Here is a 21,342-nt window from a genome sequence, read left to right as displayed (position 1 = left end):
TTCTGGAGCACACCGGTAATTCCAGCTCTCAGGGCTGAAATTAGGAGGTTTAGAAGCTTAAGTCATCTTTAGCTACACAGCATAAACACTGCCTCAGAACAACAAAATACACAAATTATGATCATACAGAAGAGTGATTATTAAATAAAATGTCATTTAGACTCCATTTTAGAAAAGGAAGGAGGTGGGCTGGGTGTGGTGGTCCATATCTTTAATCCCAGCACTCAGGAAGCAGAGGCAGGTGGGTCTCTGAGTTCAAGGCCAACCTGATCTATAGAACAAGTTCCAGGACAGCCAGGGCTACACAGAAACTCTCTCAAAAAAAACCAGAAAGAAAGAAAAAGGGAGAAGGGAGAGAGGGAGGAAAGAGAAAGAGAAATTAAGAAAGAAAGGAAGAAAAAAGGAAAAAGAAAGAAAGAAGAAAGTGAAGGGAACTAGAGAGAGAGCTCAGCAGTTAAGAATGTTCCTGCTCTTCCAGAGGACCAGTTCCCAGCCCCCATGTCAGGTGGCTCACAACCACCTGTGACTCCGGCTATAGGAGAGAAGATGTCTTCTGGCTTACACACACACACACACACACACACACACACACACACACACACACACACACTTACCTTCCCCTGGATCCCATCTGTTCAAGGTCTCTCTCACCCGCACATGACTGCACTTCCCAGCTCTAACCATCCCAGTCTCAACTGGATTCCTGATGCCTGGTTTTGGACCTGGAAACCCCAATTGGGGTTCATTCTCTGTTCCTGCTCTGGAAAGTCTTGTTTCTGCTGGGAAGGCAGGACTTGAACGCCACCAGGCTGAGTAGCTGGTGGGCGGACTCTTCAGTCCCATAGCCTTCTCATATTGTACTGAAAAATGGTGCCTGTCATCCTCACAGCCCATTGGACAGGAGCTCAGGAAATGATCAGGCACCGAGCTGGCTAGATTCTGATCTCCCAGCTTGTGGATTTCCAAGTTCACCCTTTTCTTAGTGTACCATATCCATGGAGGAGCAAGGATGCTGGAAATACATAACACAGCATCAACCTTGTCCCACAGTAGTCCTAAGATTCAGGTGTCCATGTTTTGCCAGCTTATGATGATTCCTCTCTGCACCAGGCTGATTCTACCCCCATCTTGGCCACTTTCCCAGGCAAGGAGGAGGCATCCAGGCTTGGCAGAGATTGGCTGGCTTAGAAAGGCCCAGCCTCCCAGTGTCCAGAAGCCAGGGACAAAAGAGTCCCAGAAGAGGAGAGGGAAGGTATGGTAGATTCCTGTTCCTGAGAGGAGGTGCCAGGCTGGGGGTGGTGATATTGCAGGGACCTAGTCTGGGATAGGGAAGGTACAACCCAAGGCCAGGGCAGGGCAGAAAGCCAGCTGGCCAAGCATGGATGCCGCAGGGAGCCAGCTGGCTTTGGGGATGGTAGTTTATGAATAACTGAACCCCTGGATTTTAATTTTGCATAATTTAGGGATGTCGACTCCAGATCAATCTCTCTCCTCCTCTATGTTTTGCTAGCGCTGGTCCTCCCCCTCATCCCCGTGCTCCTCCTTCCCCTCCTCATTTTCTTGTCTACTCTTATAGACCCTTCCCCTGCATATCCCGGGATCTCACTCCTCCTTCCTGCTCTGTCCTCTGTCCAGTGTCTCTGGAGATCCCTGCCCCTTTCCTAGTCCTCATTGTTCACTGCTCACTTATCCACCCAGCAGGATGACACAGCTGAGCCTGTCCCGCCTGGGGCTGGGGCCTGAGGTGGCCTCCCTGTGGCAGCTCCTGCTGCTGGCTGGGGCCCTCTGGCTCCTGGCCCGAATTCTGACCCAGACCTATGCTGCCTATGGGAACTACCGTCACCTCCGTCACCTCCGTGGTTTCCCTCAGCCCCCCAAAAGGAACTGGCTTATGGGCCATGTGGGAATGGTAAGTGCGGCGTCAGGATGAGTGGGGGTGTCAGAGTGGATGGTCTTTTGGGGGCCAGGAACGGGGCTCAGACTGCTGGGGTGGGTGAGCTGATGGTCTCGGGTATGCCTTCCCCTCTCACCTCCCTGTGCTCCCACCCCAGTCTGCTCTGGATTTCCAACTCTCTTCCTCACACTGGAGGATACTGAGTTCTCAGGGTGGGAGACACAGAGTGGAGACCCCGACATTTCCTCCGTTCTGCTTGTTGGACTGGAGGCCTCCCGGGGACTGTGGCCGTTTCTTTGTGTGAGCCCGTCTCTGTCCTACAGCTCTCCAGTATTGATCTTTGATCTCTCTCCCCAACTGCACACAGGCAGGGCACAGCTGGCGACAGCCGAGCTGCAGGCTGACTCCCCACCTCCCTCCCTGGGCCACTTCCTCCTTATCGTGCTCTTCTTCCCAAAGATAGACCAGTGGGCCCTGTTGTACTACCTGGATGAAAACTGTCCACTCCCCCCCACCCCGTGGACCTTCCTTGACCCCCACCCTTTACCCACTCACCCCCCCACCTCCCTTGACCCCACTCTTTACCCTACTCACCCTCCCATGGACCTTCCTTCACCCCACCCTTGACCCCACACTTTGGACTTTGACTCCCATCTGATCTCCCATTTAGGTGGCTTACTCCAGCTGCTTCACTTGCACATGGCTCAGTGTGGGCTGTGCACAGAGGTTCCCGATGCTCTGAGGCTGGTGGGCATCTGGTGATGTGGGTGGGAGCTGCTATCCTAATGGAGACTTGGAGGTCACTCCTGCTCCCCTGGAACCTGCTAAGGCTGGAGTTCCCTGGTGTGTGGCCCTTTGCCCAGGGGAAGAACTGGAGACCTTGTGGACCAGCTAGGACATGAGAGGTCATGGGTACATATCCTAACTTGTCCACTGGGTCTGGAGTGGACACTTGGGTCTTGGGCATGGCTCTGGGAGGAACAGAATAGAAAGAGGGAAGGGCTCCCTTCATCCCTGCAAAATCAAGACACAGGTTCACTTATGACAGAAGCTGTGTCATTTCCACAGGCTGCAGAAGGGACCCTAATGCTCCTGGGAAAGAGACTTAGTTACAGTTTTCTGGAGAAGTGGAACAAATAGTAAACACACACACACACACACACACAGAGAGAGAGAGAGAGGGAGAGAGAGAGAGAGAGAGAGAGAGAGAGAGAGAGAGAGAGAGAGAGAGAGAGAGAGATGGAGAAGTGATGAGGACATTTTCTGAGAAATCTGTCCAAAAGGGGTATTGTGATTGTGCTGACCTCAGAGTCTACTGACACAAATCTACTAGGTGTAGTTCACTGTACACCTAGACTATGTGGTACCAATTGTTGTTCTACTATACAAATCTGGACATCATGGTGCTATCCTCAATATTGTAGGAGATTTGTTATATCATGCTATTTATGCATCTGAATGTATCTAAACATAGAAATGTATAAAGAAAATAAGAGGCAACAGAGATTCTTTAGCTTCATTGTAGCCATAACAGATAAATCTGTGCAGTCTGTCTTTGACAAAGACATTATGCAGCACATGATCACACATATACAGTTATGTATACATACATGCATATCTATACATATATGTAAAGCAGGGTACAAGAGAGAGGGGTACAGTGCATTATGGAAATTGGCTTATGTCTTTATGGAGATGGAGGAGTACCTCAGTATGCCATCTGCAAACAGGAATCTGGACTGTGAGCAACTCAGTCTTGGAACAACAATATGAGAACCCAGGGGTGTGTAGGGGCTCAAGTGTAAATACTGGAGAGTTGTAGAATAACCTTTTTTGTACACTGTGAAGATATATCACTCAGATTGGTTTAATAAAAAGCTGAATGGCCACCAGGCAGTGGTGGTGCACACCTTTAATCCCAGTACTCAGGAGGCAGAGGCAGGTGGATCTCTATGAGTTTGAGGCCAGCCTGGTCTACAACGTGAATTCCAGGACAGCCAGATCTTCAACACAGAGAAACCCTGTCTAAAAAAACAAAAACAAACAAACAAGAAAGCTGAATAGTCAATAGCTAGGCAGGAGTTTGGATACAGAGAGGACACTGGGAAGAAGGAGGAGATGCCAGGGGGTGCAGAGCAAGGTGGATGGGCAGTATGGAGATGAGGCAATAAAGCCACGAGGCAGAAAGTAAATTAATAAGAATTGGTTAATTTAAGTTATAAGAGCTAGTTAGAAAGAAGCCTAAGCTATTGGCCAAGCTTTCATAATTAATAAGAAGTCTATGTGTCATGATTTGGGAGCTTGTAGGTGGGACAACACTGGAGCTTAACATTTCAAAGACCAGAATCTTGATATCTGATGGTAGGAGAAGATGGGTGCCCCAGCTCTGGAAAAGAGATGGACTTTTCCCCTTCTCTGCTTAGTCCCTCTAGATCTTCAGTGGGTTGGATGGTATTGTCCACACTGTCTACTGATGCAAATAATAATTCTTTTTGAAACACCATCACAGACACACCCAGAGGTCATGAGTATCCCTACCTGGGCATCTCTTCACCCAGCCAACTTGATCCCTGATATAAACCACATCAGGAGGTGACTGTCCCCCTGTTGCTTGCAGGTCACTCCTACAGAGCAGGGCATGAAGACACTGACCCAGCTGATAGTCACCTACCCCCAGGGCTTTATGATGTGGATGGGCCCAACGTTCCCCGTCATCACTCTGTGCCACTCTGACATCGTCCGATCTGTCCTCAATGCCTCAGGTACCCATGGGAGCTGGTGGTGGTGGGAATCTAAGGGCTTCCATTCCCTAGCCACATACTTCTGTTCAGCTCCTGAAGTGGTCCAGCCCCTCCTTTCTTCCCTGTCAGCCCCTCTCTTCTCTTTATGGTTTCACCAGCTCCCACGTGATTCTATTGTCTGCACTCACCTGGATCTCGGTGTTCTGGACTTTTCTCAGTCTCCAGGTGTCTTCAACCCAAGGTCCTGTCCTAGAGGAAGTCAGTTATTGAGACAGAACTTGACAGGGACATCCCTAACCTTGTGTTGTCAGAGGGAGAGAGGCCCTGACAGCTAAGTGGAGAGGTGTGGTCTCTGTGAGAATTATATGCAGAGGCTTCCTGGAGGAGGAGTTGTTCAAGCTATATCTGTGGGCACAAGTAGTAGTGTTGAAAGCAGGGCCAGGTGGCTGGCTATTAGAGAATCTGGTCTGTTATTTCCAAACCACCCAACTCTGCTGAGTTGGTTGATCACCTTATGTTGGTTGGTGTCTTGTGAAAGCCTGGAAATCTCCCTAGGACACCCACCTCAGCCTAGCCTCCTTCTGCATTCTCATCTTCCCATCTTGGGACACACCAGGCTAAGAAAGGAAAGAGAAGAGTCACCACAGCTCTGTCCCTTGCCAGGCATGGGCCTGACACCCCCTGCCTGCCAAATTATTTCAATTATGTCCTGGAACTTGAGCATCTAAACCAACCACCCCCACTTTACTCTTTAAAATGCTTGTGGGAGGGCATGTTTGTGCATGTGAGTGCAGGCATGTGTATGCCATGGCACACGTGTGGAGTTAGAAGGCACCTTGGGTGTTGATCCTTGCCTTCCACCTTGTTTGAGACAAGGTCTCTCATTGTTTACTCAAGTATATGCACACAAGTTGGATAGACCTCAAGCTTCAGGGGCAGGTGGAGAACCCTCTTGTATCTGGCTCCTATTTTACCATAAGAACACTGGGATTACAGACGTGCTGCCAAGTCTAGTTTTGGGGGATTCATACTCTGGCCCTCAGGCTTGTGAGGCAAGTGCTTGTATCCACTGAGTCATCTCCCCAGTCCAAACCACCCTACGTTCATGAAGTCCATGCTCTTTACTCCATGTGGACTGTACTGGCTCCAGCTTGCCCACAACTGAGGTCTCTGTGATTTCTCTAGCTGATAATGTAATGTGTATCAGGCAGGCAGGCTGGGTTGTGGCCCTGATGCTCCCCCATTTTTCTTACCTGGACATACCCTGTCTTATGTCTGATCATGTTGCTTATTTTGTGAACATAATTATGTGATGTCATCTGTGTGGTCACAGCTGTTGCAAGTTTACATTACATTTCCATCTCCTTTTTTTTGCATTTGTATTTGTTGCAGCTGAGATGCATGATAGTGGTCATGTCTGGGCTTAACTTCAGATCTGAATATTTGAGGCATGGCAGGTACTGAGAAGCTATTGGAGATGGCCTTCTTGTTTTTTATCTCTGGACCCTCTTTAGGGCTATCTGAGGTCTGGGATCCAGGGTCCTTCTGAGAAATGATGGATACTTTATCGATGTTGTATCCAAGGCAAGACTTTAAGAACCTCCAGGTGAGATCAGTGGGTTACGATCTGGGCCAGATCTGGTATATTAATGGAGCTTTTGCTTTTTTTGAGATACTGTTTTGCTGCTCAGTCCAGGCTAGCCTCAAACTCTGGATTTTCTTGATTTAACCTCTTGAGTGTTGGAAACAACAAGAACCACAATTCCTTAGTAACTTTTCTGTTGCTGTGATAAAATGCCATGACCAAGGGAACTCATAGAGGGAAGAGTTTATTTTATTTTAAATTATGGTTTTGGAGGGAGAGTCCACCATGGTGATGGTGACAAGAGTAGGAAACTGAGAGATCGCATACTCAACCATAAACACAAAGAAGAAAGAGGAATCCAGGAGTAGCTATAGTCTGTGAACTCTCAAAAGCCCGACACAAGTGAGGCATTTCATCCAGCAAAGCAACACCTGTTAAACCTCCATAAACAGTGCCTCCAGCTGGAGAACAAATATTCGTGTACATTAGCCTCTGGGAGACATTCTCATTCAAACCACCATACATAACTATTCTCAAATCTTGTCAGCAGCTTGACTGAGGTATACACAGAGGTCTGTCAGATGATCTCTGGTCCATGTTATAGCATAAGGGGTCAAGATGTCAAGGTAGTTATGTCAGGTTAACCCTTATGTGTCCTTGTGATGTGTCCCATATCTGTTCAGGAAATGTCAGATACCTAGGGTGCCTAGATGACAGAGACCTACGTTCCATTAAATGTCACAGAGTTTTGTGATGGGATCAGGTATGGCAGACATGTTAGACTATGTAGAAGCCATGTGAATTGGTGCTGCAGCATAATGTAGCATGTCAGGCCATACCTTTGTCTTACCTGCTGCTACTGCTACTGCCTGGTCTAGTCTTCTCTCATTTTCAACTTCATTTTGCTTCCTCTGTCCTTGGTTCTCTTCATGGCATGTGGACTTTGGAGGTGAAGGACAGACTCCCACCTTCCATGGTCTGCCCTCACTGACTCTGTGACCCCCAACTGTCCTTGTTCATGTCAGCTGCAGTTGCTCTCAAGGATGTGATATTCTACAGCTTTCTGAAACCTTGGCTGGGTGAGTATCTGCAGGCGAGGGGCAAAGGACACCCTTGGGGGTCAGGGAAAGGTCTACTCTTGCCTAATACTATGGCTGCTCTACCAGGGGATGGGCTTTTGGTGAGTGCTGGTGACAAGTGGACCCGCCACCGTCGCATGCTGACACCCGCCTTCCATTTCAACATCCTGAAGCCGTATGTGAAGATTTTCAATGACAGCACCAACATCATGCATGTGAGTCCCTGGAACCCTCATTTCCACACCCTGGCTATTCCTGGTTTTGTGTGGTTGGAGCATAAGATGAAGAGGCTGGTTCTGGGTCAGGGGTTTTGATTAGGCAGGGTCTCAAGGAGCCAAGGTCTAATCCCTGTCCTCTCTCCTTCTGCCAGGCCAAATGGCAGCACATGATATCCAAAGGCAGTGCCCGTCTGGACATGTTTGAACATGTCAGCCTCATGACTCTGGACAGTCTACAGAAATGTGTCTTCAGTTTTAACAGCAACTGTCAGGAGTGAGTCTTTGTTCTGGGCCTCAGAACCTGGGTCATGGACCAAAAGGAGGGAGGACTGACTAGGAGGACTAGAGTGGCCTCCCTAGAGGAGGTGGTTCAGAACCAACGCTGAAAGACGTGGGAAAGGAGAAAGTGATTCTTCCTCGCAGGAGGTAGGATTGTTTCAGTAAAGCCACAGAGATGATGACAAGCAGAATTGGTGGGAGAGGAAATGGGGAGGCACCTTAGAAATGAAATTCAAGGGATCAAACGGCCAGTGTAAGGCAGGAGTACTTTTAGTCTATGGCTCTAGGGAAACTATGAAGGTGTTTGTCATATTTCTTGTGCTAGTCATATTTCCAAGAGTGTGCAAAGTACTTGAGAGAGCTTGAAATGAGGGCAGGCTGATTCTGGCCTGTGGTTTCGGAAGCCTTAGTCAATGGTCGGTCAGCTCCATTGAGCCTGTATAACAGCACATCACAGCCAGGAGCACCTGCTAAAAGAGTCTGACACCTCATAGCATCTAGAAACAGACAGACAAACAAAGAGGCAGACAGATAGACTATCCCCATCAAGAACATACCTAATGTCCTAAGACATTCCTCCCTAGCCCCCACATCTTGAAGTTCTATGGCCTTGAATATTCTATAGGAGAGCTGGAGAGCTGACACTTGCAGAGACCTGAGTTTGATTCCCAGCACCCACATGGAAGTTTACAACTATCTGTAACTCCAGTTCTAGGTGACCCAACACATTCTTCTGCCCTTCAAGGACACCGGTGTACAAATGCATACATCAGGCAAAACACATAAAATAAAAATAAATACTTTTTTTTGAGACAAGGTCTCTCTATGTATCCTTAGCTGGACTGAAACTTACTATGTAGACCAGGCTGACCTCAAACTCACAGAGATCTACCTGGCTCTGCCTCCAGGGTGCTGGGATTAAAGTCATGTGCTGCCATGCCCAACAAAATAAATAAATTATATACCAAAAAATATGTAAATAAGTAAGATATCAATATTTAAATAAATATAAAATTTTTAAATAAATAAATATATAATATATAAATAAAGTTCAAGAATACACACACACACACACACACACACTCACACACACACACACACACACACACCCCTTAGGGAGTTAATTCTAAGTTGCAGAGCTAATGATACCTCCTTCCTTAAACTGTTCATCTAGCTTGGACCTCATTCTTTTTCAAAAGGACCTAGGGTTCAGCTCACCTATCAGTATCAATGTTGCCACTGTTGACTCATCTAGTGTCTTCATAATAAGTCAGTATTGAGAGCTGTCCACACTGTGGTTTGGGGGCCTATGGGTGTGGAGGCAGCTCACAGAGATGTGATGAGTTTGTTGAGAGTTGAATCTCAGGGCTCATTCCACTCTTCTTCTGTGGCCAACTGTTCCTGGCTACTCCATTCCCAATGGCTCCTGGCTGCTGGTAAGAAGCACAAGATTCATGTATTTTAAATTGCTGTCTCCTCTGTCCAAATCCTGAAGGAAGCCTAGTGAATATATTGCTGCCATCTTGGAGCTCAGTGCTCTAGTGGCCAAAAGGCACCAACAGCCTCTGCTGTACATTGACCTGCTGTACCATCTCACCCCCGATGGGATGCGCTTCCGTAAGGCCTGCAACTTGGTGCATAAATTCACTGATGCTGTCATCCAGAAGCGGCGCTGCACCCTCCCAGATCAGGGTTTGGATGATTTCCTAAAGTCCAAGGCTGAGAACAAGACTTTGGATTTCATTGATGTGCTGCTGTTGGTCAAGGTGGGCTTATCAAGAAGCAGGATGAATATCGATGCCAAATGTCAAGTCAAATAACATGAGCTTGATACAGGGGGCACTGTGGAGCCATGCAGGTGTGGGGTTGGGAGAGACATGGCATGCATAGGCAGATTTTATCAATGATCCTGGAATACAGACTTCAGGAAACTGCCAAGGCTGAAACTGTGAAAAGCCTGAGCACTTTACAGGTTAATACATCACTGTAGGGCATTTATGTCTGTACATGCACACAGTTTGCAACTGCTTCAAGTCAGTAATCACAGCAGCCCTTAATTAGTCATGGCAACAGGCACAGCCAGAATAAGATACAGCAATGGCTTCTCCATTTTCCCCCTTTCCAGGAGATGAAGTGTTTAGCTGTATGTGCCACAGGGTTTACATCACAGAGAAAGGGCAGTGCATTATCATCTGTGGTTCATGTTGAATAACAAGTACACCTGAATCTAGTTCCCCTCAAGGTGGTAAATGGTGAACAAAGAGGGAGGGAGGGAGGGAGGGAGAAAGGGAGGAAAGGAGGAAGGGAAGAGAGAGAAAACTTTGTTCTAGAGTTAAACAGCTTCTCTTCAGGGCAAAGTCTGTAGATTTGCAAACAATGTTTCAACAGGTGAGATAAGGTTCCCTGGATCTAACATTTTTGAATATAGATAGAAGTCTTTGGAATAAAGATGTACTTCTGATTCCCAAGGCAAGTTGCCATACAGTCATCTTACATATCAAGTCACTGTTGGTTTTCCATAAATTCCTCATTAAGCAGAAACATGGTGACATTTTATGTATAAGTTACTGGCTCTTCCAACTGTGAACAACACAGGAAACAGGATAACCAGCAGAAAGCCTGGGAAGGTGTGATTGTACCAATAGTAATAGCCAAGAGATATGCAGTGGTGGGTGGCCTTTGGTTTCTGGCTGAACAACAGATCCTTTGAAAATGTCATAGTTTAAACACAGAAATTTTCAGAACTTCTGAGATTTCGTGGGTCTTGCTTGGCCTTCAGGATGAAGATGGAAAGGAGCTGTCAGACGAGGACATCAGAGCAGAGGCTGACACGTTCATGTTTGAGGGTGAGGGTCCCAGTGTGGGACTAGGGAGGAGGCAGGAGTTTCTCCATCTTGAGACTTGTTGGGAGGACCTGGAATCCTTCGGTTCTACCCTTTCCCTTTTCCATCCTTTCCTGGACTTAATTGCGGGGTGCTGTCCACTCAGTAGTGCTGAAGCAGTGCAGAGACCCATGCCTGTCTGTCCCTCAGGCCATGACACCACAGCCAGTGGGCTCTCCTGGGTCCTGTACAACCTGGCGAGGCACCCAGAGTACCAGGAGCGCTGCCGGCAGGAGGTGCGGGAGCTGCTGAGGGACCGAGAGCCTGAGGAGATTGAATGGTGAGAACAGGTTTTCCTGGCACATTCCTCTCTTCTTGGCTCTCCTCCTCAAGTAGGGGTTGAGTCACTCTGATGATTTCCCTGTATTTGCTCACGGGCACAGAATGTGAGCCCAGAGAACAGACCTGGTACCAAGGCTGGCTAGCAAGAAAGCGGTTGTTGGCTTTGAAACAGAAAAAATTGTGTTGCTGAGATAACAGAGATAAGGAAAAGTTGGTGATTTTTTGCATGTGTTCAATGAAAGTACTTCCCCTAGTCTTTTTTTCTTTCCAATAGATGTTTTCTTCCATGAGTGTTTATTCTTCTCCTGTACCCTAGATCTTATGTAGTGCTATGTTCAGAAACTCATAGGTGATATTTGGGCATTAAAGTGTGCTAGAGCTAGAGATATGGCTTAGCTGTTAAGAGCACTTCCTGCTCTTGAAAAGTTTGGTTCCCAGAATCCACATCTCACAACCAACAGGAACTCAGTTCTAGTGGATCTTAAGCCCTGACCTGCACTCATAAACACACACACACACACACACACACACACACACACACACAAATAAAATGGCACACACTCTTAATCCCAGCATGCGGGAGACAGACAGGAGGCCCTCTGAGTTCCTGGTCAGGCTGGTCTACATGGCAAGTTCCAAGGTAGCCAAGGCTGTGTGGAGAGTCTCTGTCTCAATAAAATAAAACAAAATGGCAGTCTATGTGCTGCCCAGGGCCCCTGGGTCGTTCATCCCTCCTACAGTGGCTTTCCCACCTGTTTTGTGTTCACCTCCACTGTGGCTCCAGAGACCAGGGAGGGACCAGGCTAAGGACTGGTCAGAAGGCTACAGCTTGGCAGGAAATCAGTCCCAACTTAGAACACTTCCTAATTCTCTACTGTTCCAGTTACCACATATTTGGTCCACCTTGATGAGAAAACATTTCGCTGATCCACGTGGGCTTCCAGTCTCTCTCTTACTCCTTGAGTAATAGTTCAAAGGGTTTCCTTAGGGACGACCTGAACCAGATGCCTTTCCTGACCATGTGCATCAAGGAGAGTATGCGGCTGCATCCCCCGGTCCCTGTCATCTCCCGATGCTGCACTCAGGACGTTATGCTCCCAGATGGCCGGGTCATCCCTAAAGGTGCACATAGGACAGGGAATAAGGGTCCAGGGTAGGCAGCACAGACTTGTCGGTACAACCCCCTTTTCTCCCTCAGGTGTCGCCTGCCTCATCAGCATCTTTGGGATTCATCACAACCCATCTGTGTGGCCGGACCCTGAGGTGCTGCCTGTCTTGCCCCCTATTTTCCCACATCGTGTGGTAGGGATACTAGGGGAAGAGGTGTGGCTTTGATCTAGGAAATCAGACCTCGCCTCCCCGAGAACACTCTGGACTCTGCCCCTAGTTGTACTGGAAGGTCACTCATCTACCTTGGCTCAATGTCTTCTGCAGGTCTATGACCCTTTCCGCTTTGACCCTGAAAACATCAAAGACAGGTCACCTCTGGCATTTATTCCCTTCTCAGCGGGGCCCAGGTGAGGGCAGCGGGCTTGGGTTAATGGAGTGGGGCTGACAGTGGAAATAGTGGGGAAATGGACGGTCGGGTTCTGGGTCTCCTTCCTGCCCTCTACTCAGGTTATTTGCTGAGGTCTGGAGAGTAGGGGTTGGAAGGTGAAGGGCTGCTGTTCTGTGCTCAGAGCCCCGCCCTGGTCTGAATTGGGCGCTGAGGCTGCAAGAGCTTCGGGGAAGTAGGATACCCAAGCGCTGTCCCAGGCGCATCACGGTCCCTCCTGCTCCTCTGGCTGATCAGGCGCGGCAGGGACCGGGTCAGATTGGGTCCTACGATGCCTAGCTGGGTCCGGGCGCAGTCACAGTCCCCACCCCTCCCTCCCGCAGGAACTGCATAGGACAGACTTTCGCCATGAACGAGATGAAGGTGGCGCTGGCGCTCACCCTGCTGCGCTTCCGCCTCCTGCCTGATGACAAGGAGCCGCGCAGGCAGCCGGAGCTGATCCTGCGCGCAGAGGGCGGGCTGTGGCTGCGGGTGGAGCCGCTGAGCCCTGGCACAAAGTAACCCTACACCTGGCCTGGGACCACCCTACCCACCCAACTACCTCTGCGGATCCCAGAATAAACAGAGCTGTCACCCATACCCGAACCTTACTTGAACGCCAGCAGGGGTCGCTACGGATCCAGTGCGTGGGTGAGGGAGGCCGGCTGGTGTCTGAGCCAAAGACCCTTGACTTTCTCTAATTGACCACAGGTCTTTATAGTGAAGGTGCATTCTCCTTCAGCCAAGCTGGACTACTCTCTGGACGTAGGAAGCCAAGAAGAGGTTAAATTTCAGCTCCATTTTCACTACTTTGACCCCCATTTTAATGACTTGATAGACCTGCCTTCTCTCACCTCAGAATTATTTTTTCTGGAGGGGTGGGCATAAATTACTGTGCTTATTCAGTCTAAAACCTGGCATTTTTTTCATTGTCTTTTTTCTTTTTCTTTTCCCCTAAGTTAGGGTCTCATTATGTCACCATGAGCAGTCTCAAACTCCTGGTCTTAAAGTAAGCTCTGCCTCGGCTTTGCAAACTGACACTACAAATCTGTGGGTCACTGTGTTAGGTTCTTCTAAGGTTCTTCTAGGTGTTATGTAGTGATGCCTTCAGGTTTTTCCCTAGTAAGAAAGAAAGCGAAGGATTGCAGGGAATTAATGGGTACGGGAGGTGTTGGAATCCACTCCTTTTGCGCTATGGACGAGGGCTGTCTCTGGAGGTGCCCCTCACAGTGGGGCTAGCTTAATGATAAAGCCCTTGCTGAGCACGTGGGAAGCCCTGTGTTCCATCTCTTCACCCTAAAGGCCCTGCATTTAAAACAAAACAACACAATGAAACAAATAAAATGTAACATGAAGTCCGGGCTGCAGCGGTGGTGCACACCTTTAATCCCAGCACTCGGGAGGCAGAGGCAGGCAGATCTCTGTGAGTTCGAGGCCAGCCTGGTCTATACAGGGAGTTCCAGGACAGCCAGGACTGTTACACAGAGAAACCCTGCTTCAAAATAAATAAATATAATAATAATAATAATAATAATAATAATAAAGTGAGATGTAAGGACTGGGAAGATGACAAAGAGTACTTATTGCCCTTTCAGAGGATCCAAGTTTGGTTCTCAGCACCTACCTCAGGTTTAACTCTAGTTCCAGGGGATCTGATGTTCTGATGCCCTCTTATGGCTTCAGTGAGCAACTGTGCTCACATGTGTGTGTGCGCGCGCGGAGACACACACACACACACACACACACACACACACACACACACAAAACTCCCAACAGCCTCCACACATATAGAGACACACATACACATAATTTTTTTTTAAGATTTGTTTATTTATTACAAATATGTATCCAGTGCTCTGCCTGCATGTATTCCTGCAGGCCAGAAGAGGGCACCAGATGTAGTTGCTGGGAATTGAACTCAGGCCCTTTGGAAGAGCAAGTGCTCTTAACTTGTGAGCCATCTCTCCAGCCCCACATACATATAATTTAAAATAAAAATATAAATACAACTTTAAAAATGAGATGCAGATGGTCTCCTTGAGTGCAAAGAAGTCTGTTGAAGAGATTCAAATGGGCTTGGGATTGATACAAAGAGGGTGAATAGTCAATAGTGACCAGAGGCCAAGGCTAAGTTGGTTTATCCTGAGTCCCTGAATGAAATCTGTAAGGAAGGGAGTCCCAAGAGGAAGTTGCAGCTGTCTGGATCCTGCCTAGGGTTTTAAAAAGGATGTTGTAAAGTGAGAGTGACTTTAGGGGATGTAGTCATGAGCTGCCAATTAGCATGCTTTCCATTGCCCACTTAGCAAAGGGAGTAGGCGACCCTAGAGGAAACAGACATGAACTGCCAAGAGCAATTGGCTCTCTAACTCTGTGAGGTTTGTTTGTTTGTTTGTTTGGTTGGTTGGTTGGTTGGTTGGTTGGTTTGGTTTTTTTGAGACAGGGTTTCTATGTGCAACAACCCAGCGCCCCCCTGCTTGGTTGAACAGCCTGGCCTTGAACTCAGAGATCAGATGCCTCTACCTCCTAAGAGCTGTAATTAAAGGTGTGTGCCACCACACCAGGCATCTCTGGCTTTTCTTTTTTTGTTTTTGGTTTTTTGAGACAAGGTTTCTCTGTATAGCCTTGGAGCCTTTCCTGGAACTCACTCTGTAGCCCAGGCTGGCCTTGAACTCAGTGATTGGCCTGCCTCTACCTCCCAAGTGTTGGGATTAAAGGCATGCACCACCACAACCACCTGGCTATCTGTAGTTTTTCTAAGAACCAACCTTGGTGGGCAAGGGGTTGTCATCGAGGGGAAGCCTTCAGGGTTAGGAGCCTCCTTCCTGACTGCTTGGTGGGGTCTAACTTCTGGCCTCAAAAAGAGATAAAGAAAAGTATGCTTTTTGCCAGGCAGTGGTGGCTCACACCTGTCATCCCAGCACTTGGGAGGCAGAGGCAGGCAGATCACTGAGTTCAAGGCCTGCCTGGGCTACAGAGTGAGTTCCAGGACAGCCAGAATTATTACATAGAGAAACATTGTCTCAAAAACCAAAAAAAAAAAAAAAAAAAGGTATGTTTTTCTCTTCTGAAAGTCACTTCTGTGATTTTTGCCTCCAGGCTTCTCACTTCAAATACCTATTCAAATACACTCCCATAAAAGAAGGAAGATGCAAAACAGAAATGTATCACAGATGAATGTAATATACTAAGTAATCGCCGGGCGGTGGTGGCGCACGCCTTTAATCCCAGCACTCGGGAGGCAGAGCCAGGCGGATCTCTGTGAGTTCGAGGCCAGCCTGGGCTACCAAGTGAGTCCCAGGAAAGGCGCAAAGCTACACAGAGAAACCCTGTCTCGAAAAAACCAAAAAAAAAAAAAAAAAAAAAAAAAAAAAAAAAAAAAATATACTAAGTAATCACTGTTAATATTCTCTCAGACACATCTTTAGTGTTTATTTATAACAATATTTTAAATTATTTTGTTGTTATTGTATTGTATGAGTGTTTTGCCTGCATGTATGTCTGTACATCACATCTGTGCAGTGTCCACAGAAGCCAGAAAAGAGTGTCAGGTGTACTGGAACTGGGTATGGGTGCTGGGAATTGAACCTGGGTCCTGGGAAGAGCAGCTGGTGTTCTCTAGATGTTGAGCCATCTCTCTAGCCCCTATAACCATATTTTTGTGTGTATTTTTATTTGCCCCTAATAATGACATACATACAATGTCCTATTTTAAGATGTTATTCAGTTGGCTACAGAGTACCTGGAAAGGTGTTCAGTGTCGATAATAATTGGGAGAATGTAGAGAAAGCCATGACACAAGGTCAGTTCACACCCACCAGGAAGATTGGCATCCAGAAAGGGGAAACAGCAAGTGTTGACTGGGGTGGATGCTGAGTAGCTGGGACCCTGACATTTTCTAGAGAGAATTCGACTGTTGCAGCTGGTGTGGAAAACAGCTTGTCAGCTCAAGGAGAGTGAAGCAGGATTCCCATTTTATCTTGACAGTCTACTGTGTGTGTGTGCAACCCAAGGAAAACAAGGGTTTGGACCCAAACATGTATAGGAATATTCAAGGCAGCCCCATGACCAGATATAGGACTGAAGTAATCGCGGGCAGGGAGGCTTTATTTTAGGCTGTGGTTTTGGAAAGATTCTCGTCCATCACTGAGACTGGCAACCCCTTTCAGGGTTCTTAGTCTCATTAATAAAAGAACATAAAGAATGGATGAAAATTGAGGTGGAGGATAATTTATTAAAGTTTAGCAGAAGAACTCCAGGGCAGGCAAGTTCTGAATCTCAGCAGATGCTTGAAGGAGGATGATGGAAAAAAGAAGCAGGGTGTGGTGGTTTGAATAAGAATGGTCCTTGGTCCGCGAAGTGATGGCTCATGCACTCACTGAAGCAGGTGGATCTCTCTCTCTCTCTCTCTCTCTCTCTCTCTCTCTCTCTCTCAGTTCAAGACCAGCCTGGTCTGCAGAGTGAGTTCTAGGACAGCCAGGACTGTGGAGAGAGAGACCATTTCAACTACCACCACACCCCAGACCCCTTCAAAAAAAGAACCGAAAAGCCACCCTCCAGTGGACTGAGAACCCCTGAGTAGAAAAGTTGACTTGACTGATAACGCCTGTGGAAGCTTCTGCTCCCCCGCTGGTATCTGTCACTTTGAGATGTGAAGGGAACTAACCTGTAAATGTAATCTTTCATACCGCCCCTTTCCACCTCATAAATCTCCAAGGCCCTGTACCACGCACACACAGTCTTCACACCTGAGGACTGACTTGTGTCTTTCAGTATTCAAACTGAGGCAAGACCCTCACGAACCAGGCACTAACTGTTTATCTAAGCTATCACAAACTGCTGGATCAGCCTCCAATCCCTCAGGGCTTGTCTGCTCTTAAGAGGGGAATTTTGCTCCTTGGTTTTGGCCTTTTTAACTTTTCGTCTCCATACAAGTGTCTGTGTGTAGAACCATGAGTGGGAAGTAGGGACACAGGAAACTGGGGTGCAGATGTGACTGAAGTGGTGGCTGTTGGGGTGGCGGTGTTTTCTGGATAGTGTGTTGATTTGAAATGCACAGTTCCTGTGAAGGCCAGGCTTAGGGAAAGCCTTCAACAGTGTGGGTCCTGTGGAGAAAAGGTGTCTGTATTCCCGAGTGTAGGTGAGAATGTTTAAAGGAAACCTCTACCCTAAACCAGGGCCATGTGACAGGCCCAAGGCCTCAAGAAATGTGCTGTCCATGGAGTTCCTGGAAAGCAGCCAGCTGCATCGTGTGCCTGGAGCCCAGAGATTCAAAGACCCCTGAAACCTGGTGTATCTCTCACTTCTCAGTTTACAAAAACAAAAAGCAGTTTCTGTGTCTGGTGGAGCCAGGCCCTTCCCCTCCCTACTCTCCACCACAAACAGGCCCAGCTAGGCTCACTCTCCTGTACCCTGGGATACTGAGCTCAGGGTTTTGGGCTGCCATTCTCTCAGACTCTTAAAAGTCTGCTCTCTTTGATTTGGAGTTGAACTGAGTCTATTCTTCTTTTTTTTTTCTCTCTCTCTCTGCTAACTTTTTCTTTTCTGTTTGTTTTGTTGTTGTTGTTGAGACAGGGTTTCTGTGTAGCCCTGGCTGTCCTGGAACTAGTTCTATAGAACAGGCTGGTCAGAGATTCATTTGCCTCCTGAGTGCTGAGATTAATGGTGTGCACTGCTACACCTGACTTGCTGACTTTTTCCCACAGTGAGAAGTCCCTTTGATAGTTGTGTAGGTTTGGAGATACAGAGATCCACCTCTGATACTGGGGAGAAGAGGGGGTTTCAGTCTTCTAGAGTCCCATCCTTAATTGCCCTTGGCCATTCACCAGTGATCCTCTCTAGGATGTTTCAATGTCAATCTGGCCCTTCAACTTGGGAAGGGGACGTTGTGAGTGTGGGTTTTCCTTTTTACTTAACAGCCCACTTCTCTGGATGACATCAGGTATTTCTTTTCTCTCTTGGTTCAATTTTTCAATGTTGGCACCTTCTATTTGGCCCGTAGTGGACAATTCTGACAGGCTAGGAACATACGAACTGCTTTGAAGCCTGGGTGCAGTGAAACCACAAACTGGACCACTCCATGGGTGGAAAGAAAGCTTTATCGGTGGTCGCACTGCTAAGGCCATCTCTCAGGGTTGGGGGAAGGTGGGGAGACAGAAGCAAAATGGAGTGAAAGCTGGCAGATGTTCTATGGCAACCAACATGTGGGGTCTTGGAGTTGTTAGGAATGACTGGGAAATAGATACTCCTGCCCAAGGTAGTTGATCTTTGGGATGGATTAAGGGATCTTCCTGACAAACAGAAACCTGCCTTAGGAGATCAGTTTATCTGGTAAACAGAAACAAGCCTAGTTTATCCAATAAACCTCCTGTTTACTCAGCCAAAGTCCTTCTGTTAGGACATTGTTACCAGCACTGCCATCTTGGGGGGGCTTCTTTGGACCTAACAAAGGGAAAAGTAGATTATTAGACAATTTATTAAATACACTGCTGTGCAGCCCCAGCTGACGGCCAGAGGACAGAACTCAGCGCGTTACTGAGAGGATAGGGAAGGCTTTTATAGCAGTTGAGTGAGAGCATAGTCTTATGCCAGGACCATTTGTATGGGGCCTATATTTGCGGGGAGAGGCTGGATTTTCTAGCCCACATTTCGTCTGTTTACACTGGTCACTTAGGGCCAGGTGCCATGTGTCATTCATTGGAAGGTCAGTTGTAAATGTTTGTAAGAGACACTGTTGTGGGGTATTCACCAGAGAAGACTGCTCAAACATGAGTTTAAGCTAATAGAGTCTTTATTAGTCAGCCAGTGACTATACTAGGTATTTGGGGTCCCAGTATAGTCCTGAGCCTTTCTCAGGGTGAGCTTTTATGTATAAAAACCATGTCCTGTGTTGATATACTTCAGTTAACAAAACAGTTAGCCAAAAAGCAAGGGTAGTACATTTAGAGACTCTCCCATAACTATGGGCTTTGGTGGTACTTTGTCCATGCTGAGTTTTACAGCCCGAATGGTACTTACATCATGGACTCAGTTGTGTGAAGGTCTGGGGACCAACAAAAGTCTGGGGCCCTGTTACAACATCATGAATCACGCAGTCAAACTGAGCAGTACATCTTTTTATTTTTATTTTTATTTTTTTCAGACAAGGTCTAACTATGGAGCTCTAGATGTCCCAGAGTTACCTAGGTAGAACAAACAGGTTGGCCTTGAACTCACAGAGCTCAGGACTGTCCCAAGTCCTCACATGTGCATGGGACAAAGGCCTGCACCACCACATATAAGGGTCTAATTTTTAATGTGTGGGAATTTTTGCTATTATTTGAGCCAGTTTTTCACTATAAATTCCATTGTGGAATAATTGCCTGAATGGAATGGAATGGAAAAACTGCCATTGCTTTTTTGTGTGTTTTTATGTTATTGGTTGACTATGGCAGTGAGAACACCTTGAGAACCTCTGTCATTCCAAATTCTGAGGTGAGAAAATACCAATGTAATAAGAAATATGTTAGCAAAGAAAAATGAAAGAATAGACTCAGTTTGACCTTGAAACATCGTGTGATGGCTACTCTTGGTTGTCAACTTGACTACATCTACTCTGGATCTTTTGGGTAGAAAAGCACACCCATAATCTAGTTCTTTTTTCCTTCTTGCTTTGTTTTTTGAGCTGAGAAAAGACATGCCTTTAATCCAGATCTTGAGGCAGGCTGACGTGTCTTTAATCCAGATCTTTAGCCCAGATCTAATCTGGCTGCATTTCTGCTGGAAGTCTATATAAGGACATGGAAGAAGGAGGCTTTTGCTGTTTGCCTGCTTGCTCTCGACTTGCTAGCAAGTCCATTCCTTCACCGGCGTTGGAGCCTACTTCATGATTCCAACATCTACTGAAGACCAACTGAGACATTCAGCCTGTGGACTGAGCAACTACTGGATTCTTGGACTTTCTGTTCATAGCTGACCATTGTTGGGTTAGCTAGACCACAGCCCGTAAATCATTGTAACAAATCCCCTAACACACACATACATATACATGTATATACACACATATACACATACATATACATATAGGCATGTGTGTGTTCTGTTATACTAAAGAACCCTGATTAACACACAGCAAGAGGGAGCAGACTTTCATTAGTCTGAGAAACAGAGGCCTCCAAACCTGAACATACCATTCGGGGTTGAGAATCAATTTTTGCAGTGGAGAGCAGGGAGGGGGAGGTCCTGGCTTCAGCAGGCCCAGAACCTGGTTTTCTGGACAAACTGGTTTTCTTTTTCTTTACTTCTCTCTTCTCCTCTCCCCTCCCCCCAACTCCTCCCCCTCCTCTCCCCTCCCCTCCTCTCCTCTGCCTGCCTGCCTGCCTGTCCTGTCTTTTTTTCCCCTGTAAATTGCAGGGTGAAAGGTAAACCAGATTGCCTGTTTTTGTAAATTCTGTGGGTAGGTTTCCTGAAGTCTTGGGCAGGTTGGTGGTGGGTTAATGGGCTGTGGGGCGATGGGGACAGGGGATTTCCTTTAATGAGGCCCCCCAGCCAAATACAGCGGGACCAGTCTGTTCAAGGCAGCTCTTTTTCGTTGTCTCCGTGGCAACTGAGTCTGGAATTCTCTGAACTCTTGCTGTCAGCCCACAGAGGCGGAAGAAATAGGAATTGTTATTAGCAAGTGGAGGCCAGGACAAATTACGTTTAAATGCACTTTCCCCCACATGGAGACAGAAAGCTATAGCCTAGAGCGCGTAATTTCCTCGCTTCTTCGCCTAGGAAAACTTGTGTCTCCTGTCGCTAGAGCGCCAGGACCTGAGCCAAGGGTTTGCTGGCCTATCAGGATAAACGTTATTACTTTAGTGCCTGACTTGTC

The 21,342-nt window shown here is 47.3% G+C and overlaps 1 protein-coding gene across 1 annotated transcript; it reads left to right on the top strand.

The window, feature by feature from the left end:
- The first annotated feature begins 1,216 nt into the window (after nucleotides 1–1,216).
- LOC114680847 (leukotriene-B4 omega-hydroxylase 3) lies at nucleotides 1,217–13,094 on the top strand. The gene is made up of 13 exons (XM_028854017.2): nucleotides 1,217–1,252; nucleotides 1,699–1,909; nucleotides 4,512–4,656; nucleotides 7,246–7,299; nucleotides 7,387–7,514; nucleotides 7,670–7,791; nucleotides 9,292–9,562; nucleotides 10,576–10,642; nucleotides 10,829–10,958; nucleotides 11,949–12,082; nucleotides 12,159–12,223; nucleotides 12,395–12,477; nucleotides 12,839–13,094. Exons 2-13 carry the CDS (start codon nucleotides 1,703–1,705, stop codon nucleotides 13,014–13,016), a joined length of 1,584 nt encoding a protein of 527 aa, XP_028709850.1. The 5' UTR covers nucleotides 1,217–1,252; nucleotides 1,699–1,702; the 3' UTR covers nucleotides 13,017–13,094.
- Nucleotides 13,095–21,342: the final 8,248 nt, after the last annotated feature.

The sequence above is a fragment of the Peromyscus leucopus genome, chromosome 22, assembly GCF_004664715.2.
Source record: "Peromyscus leucopus breed LL Stock chromosome 22, UCI_PerLeu_2.1, whole genome shotgun sequence".
In the NCBI taxonomy this organism is placed as follows: domain Eukaryota; kingdom Metazoa; phylum Chordata; class Mammalia; order Rodentia; family Cricetidae; genus Peromyscus; species Peromyscus leucopus.
This window is presented reverse-complemented; position numbering and strand designations above follow the sequence as displayed.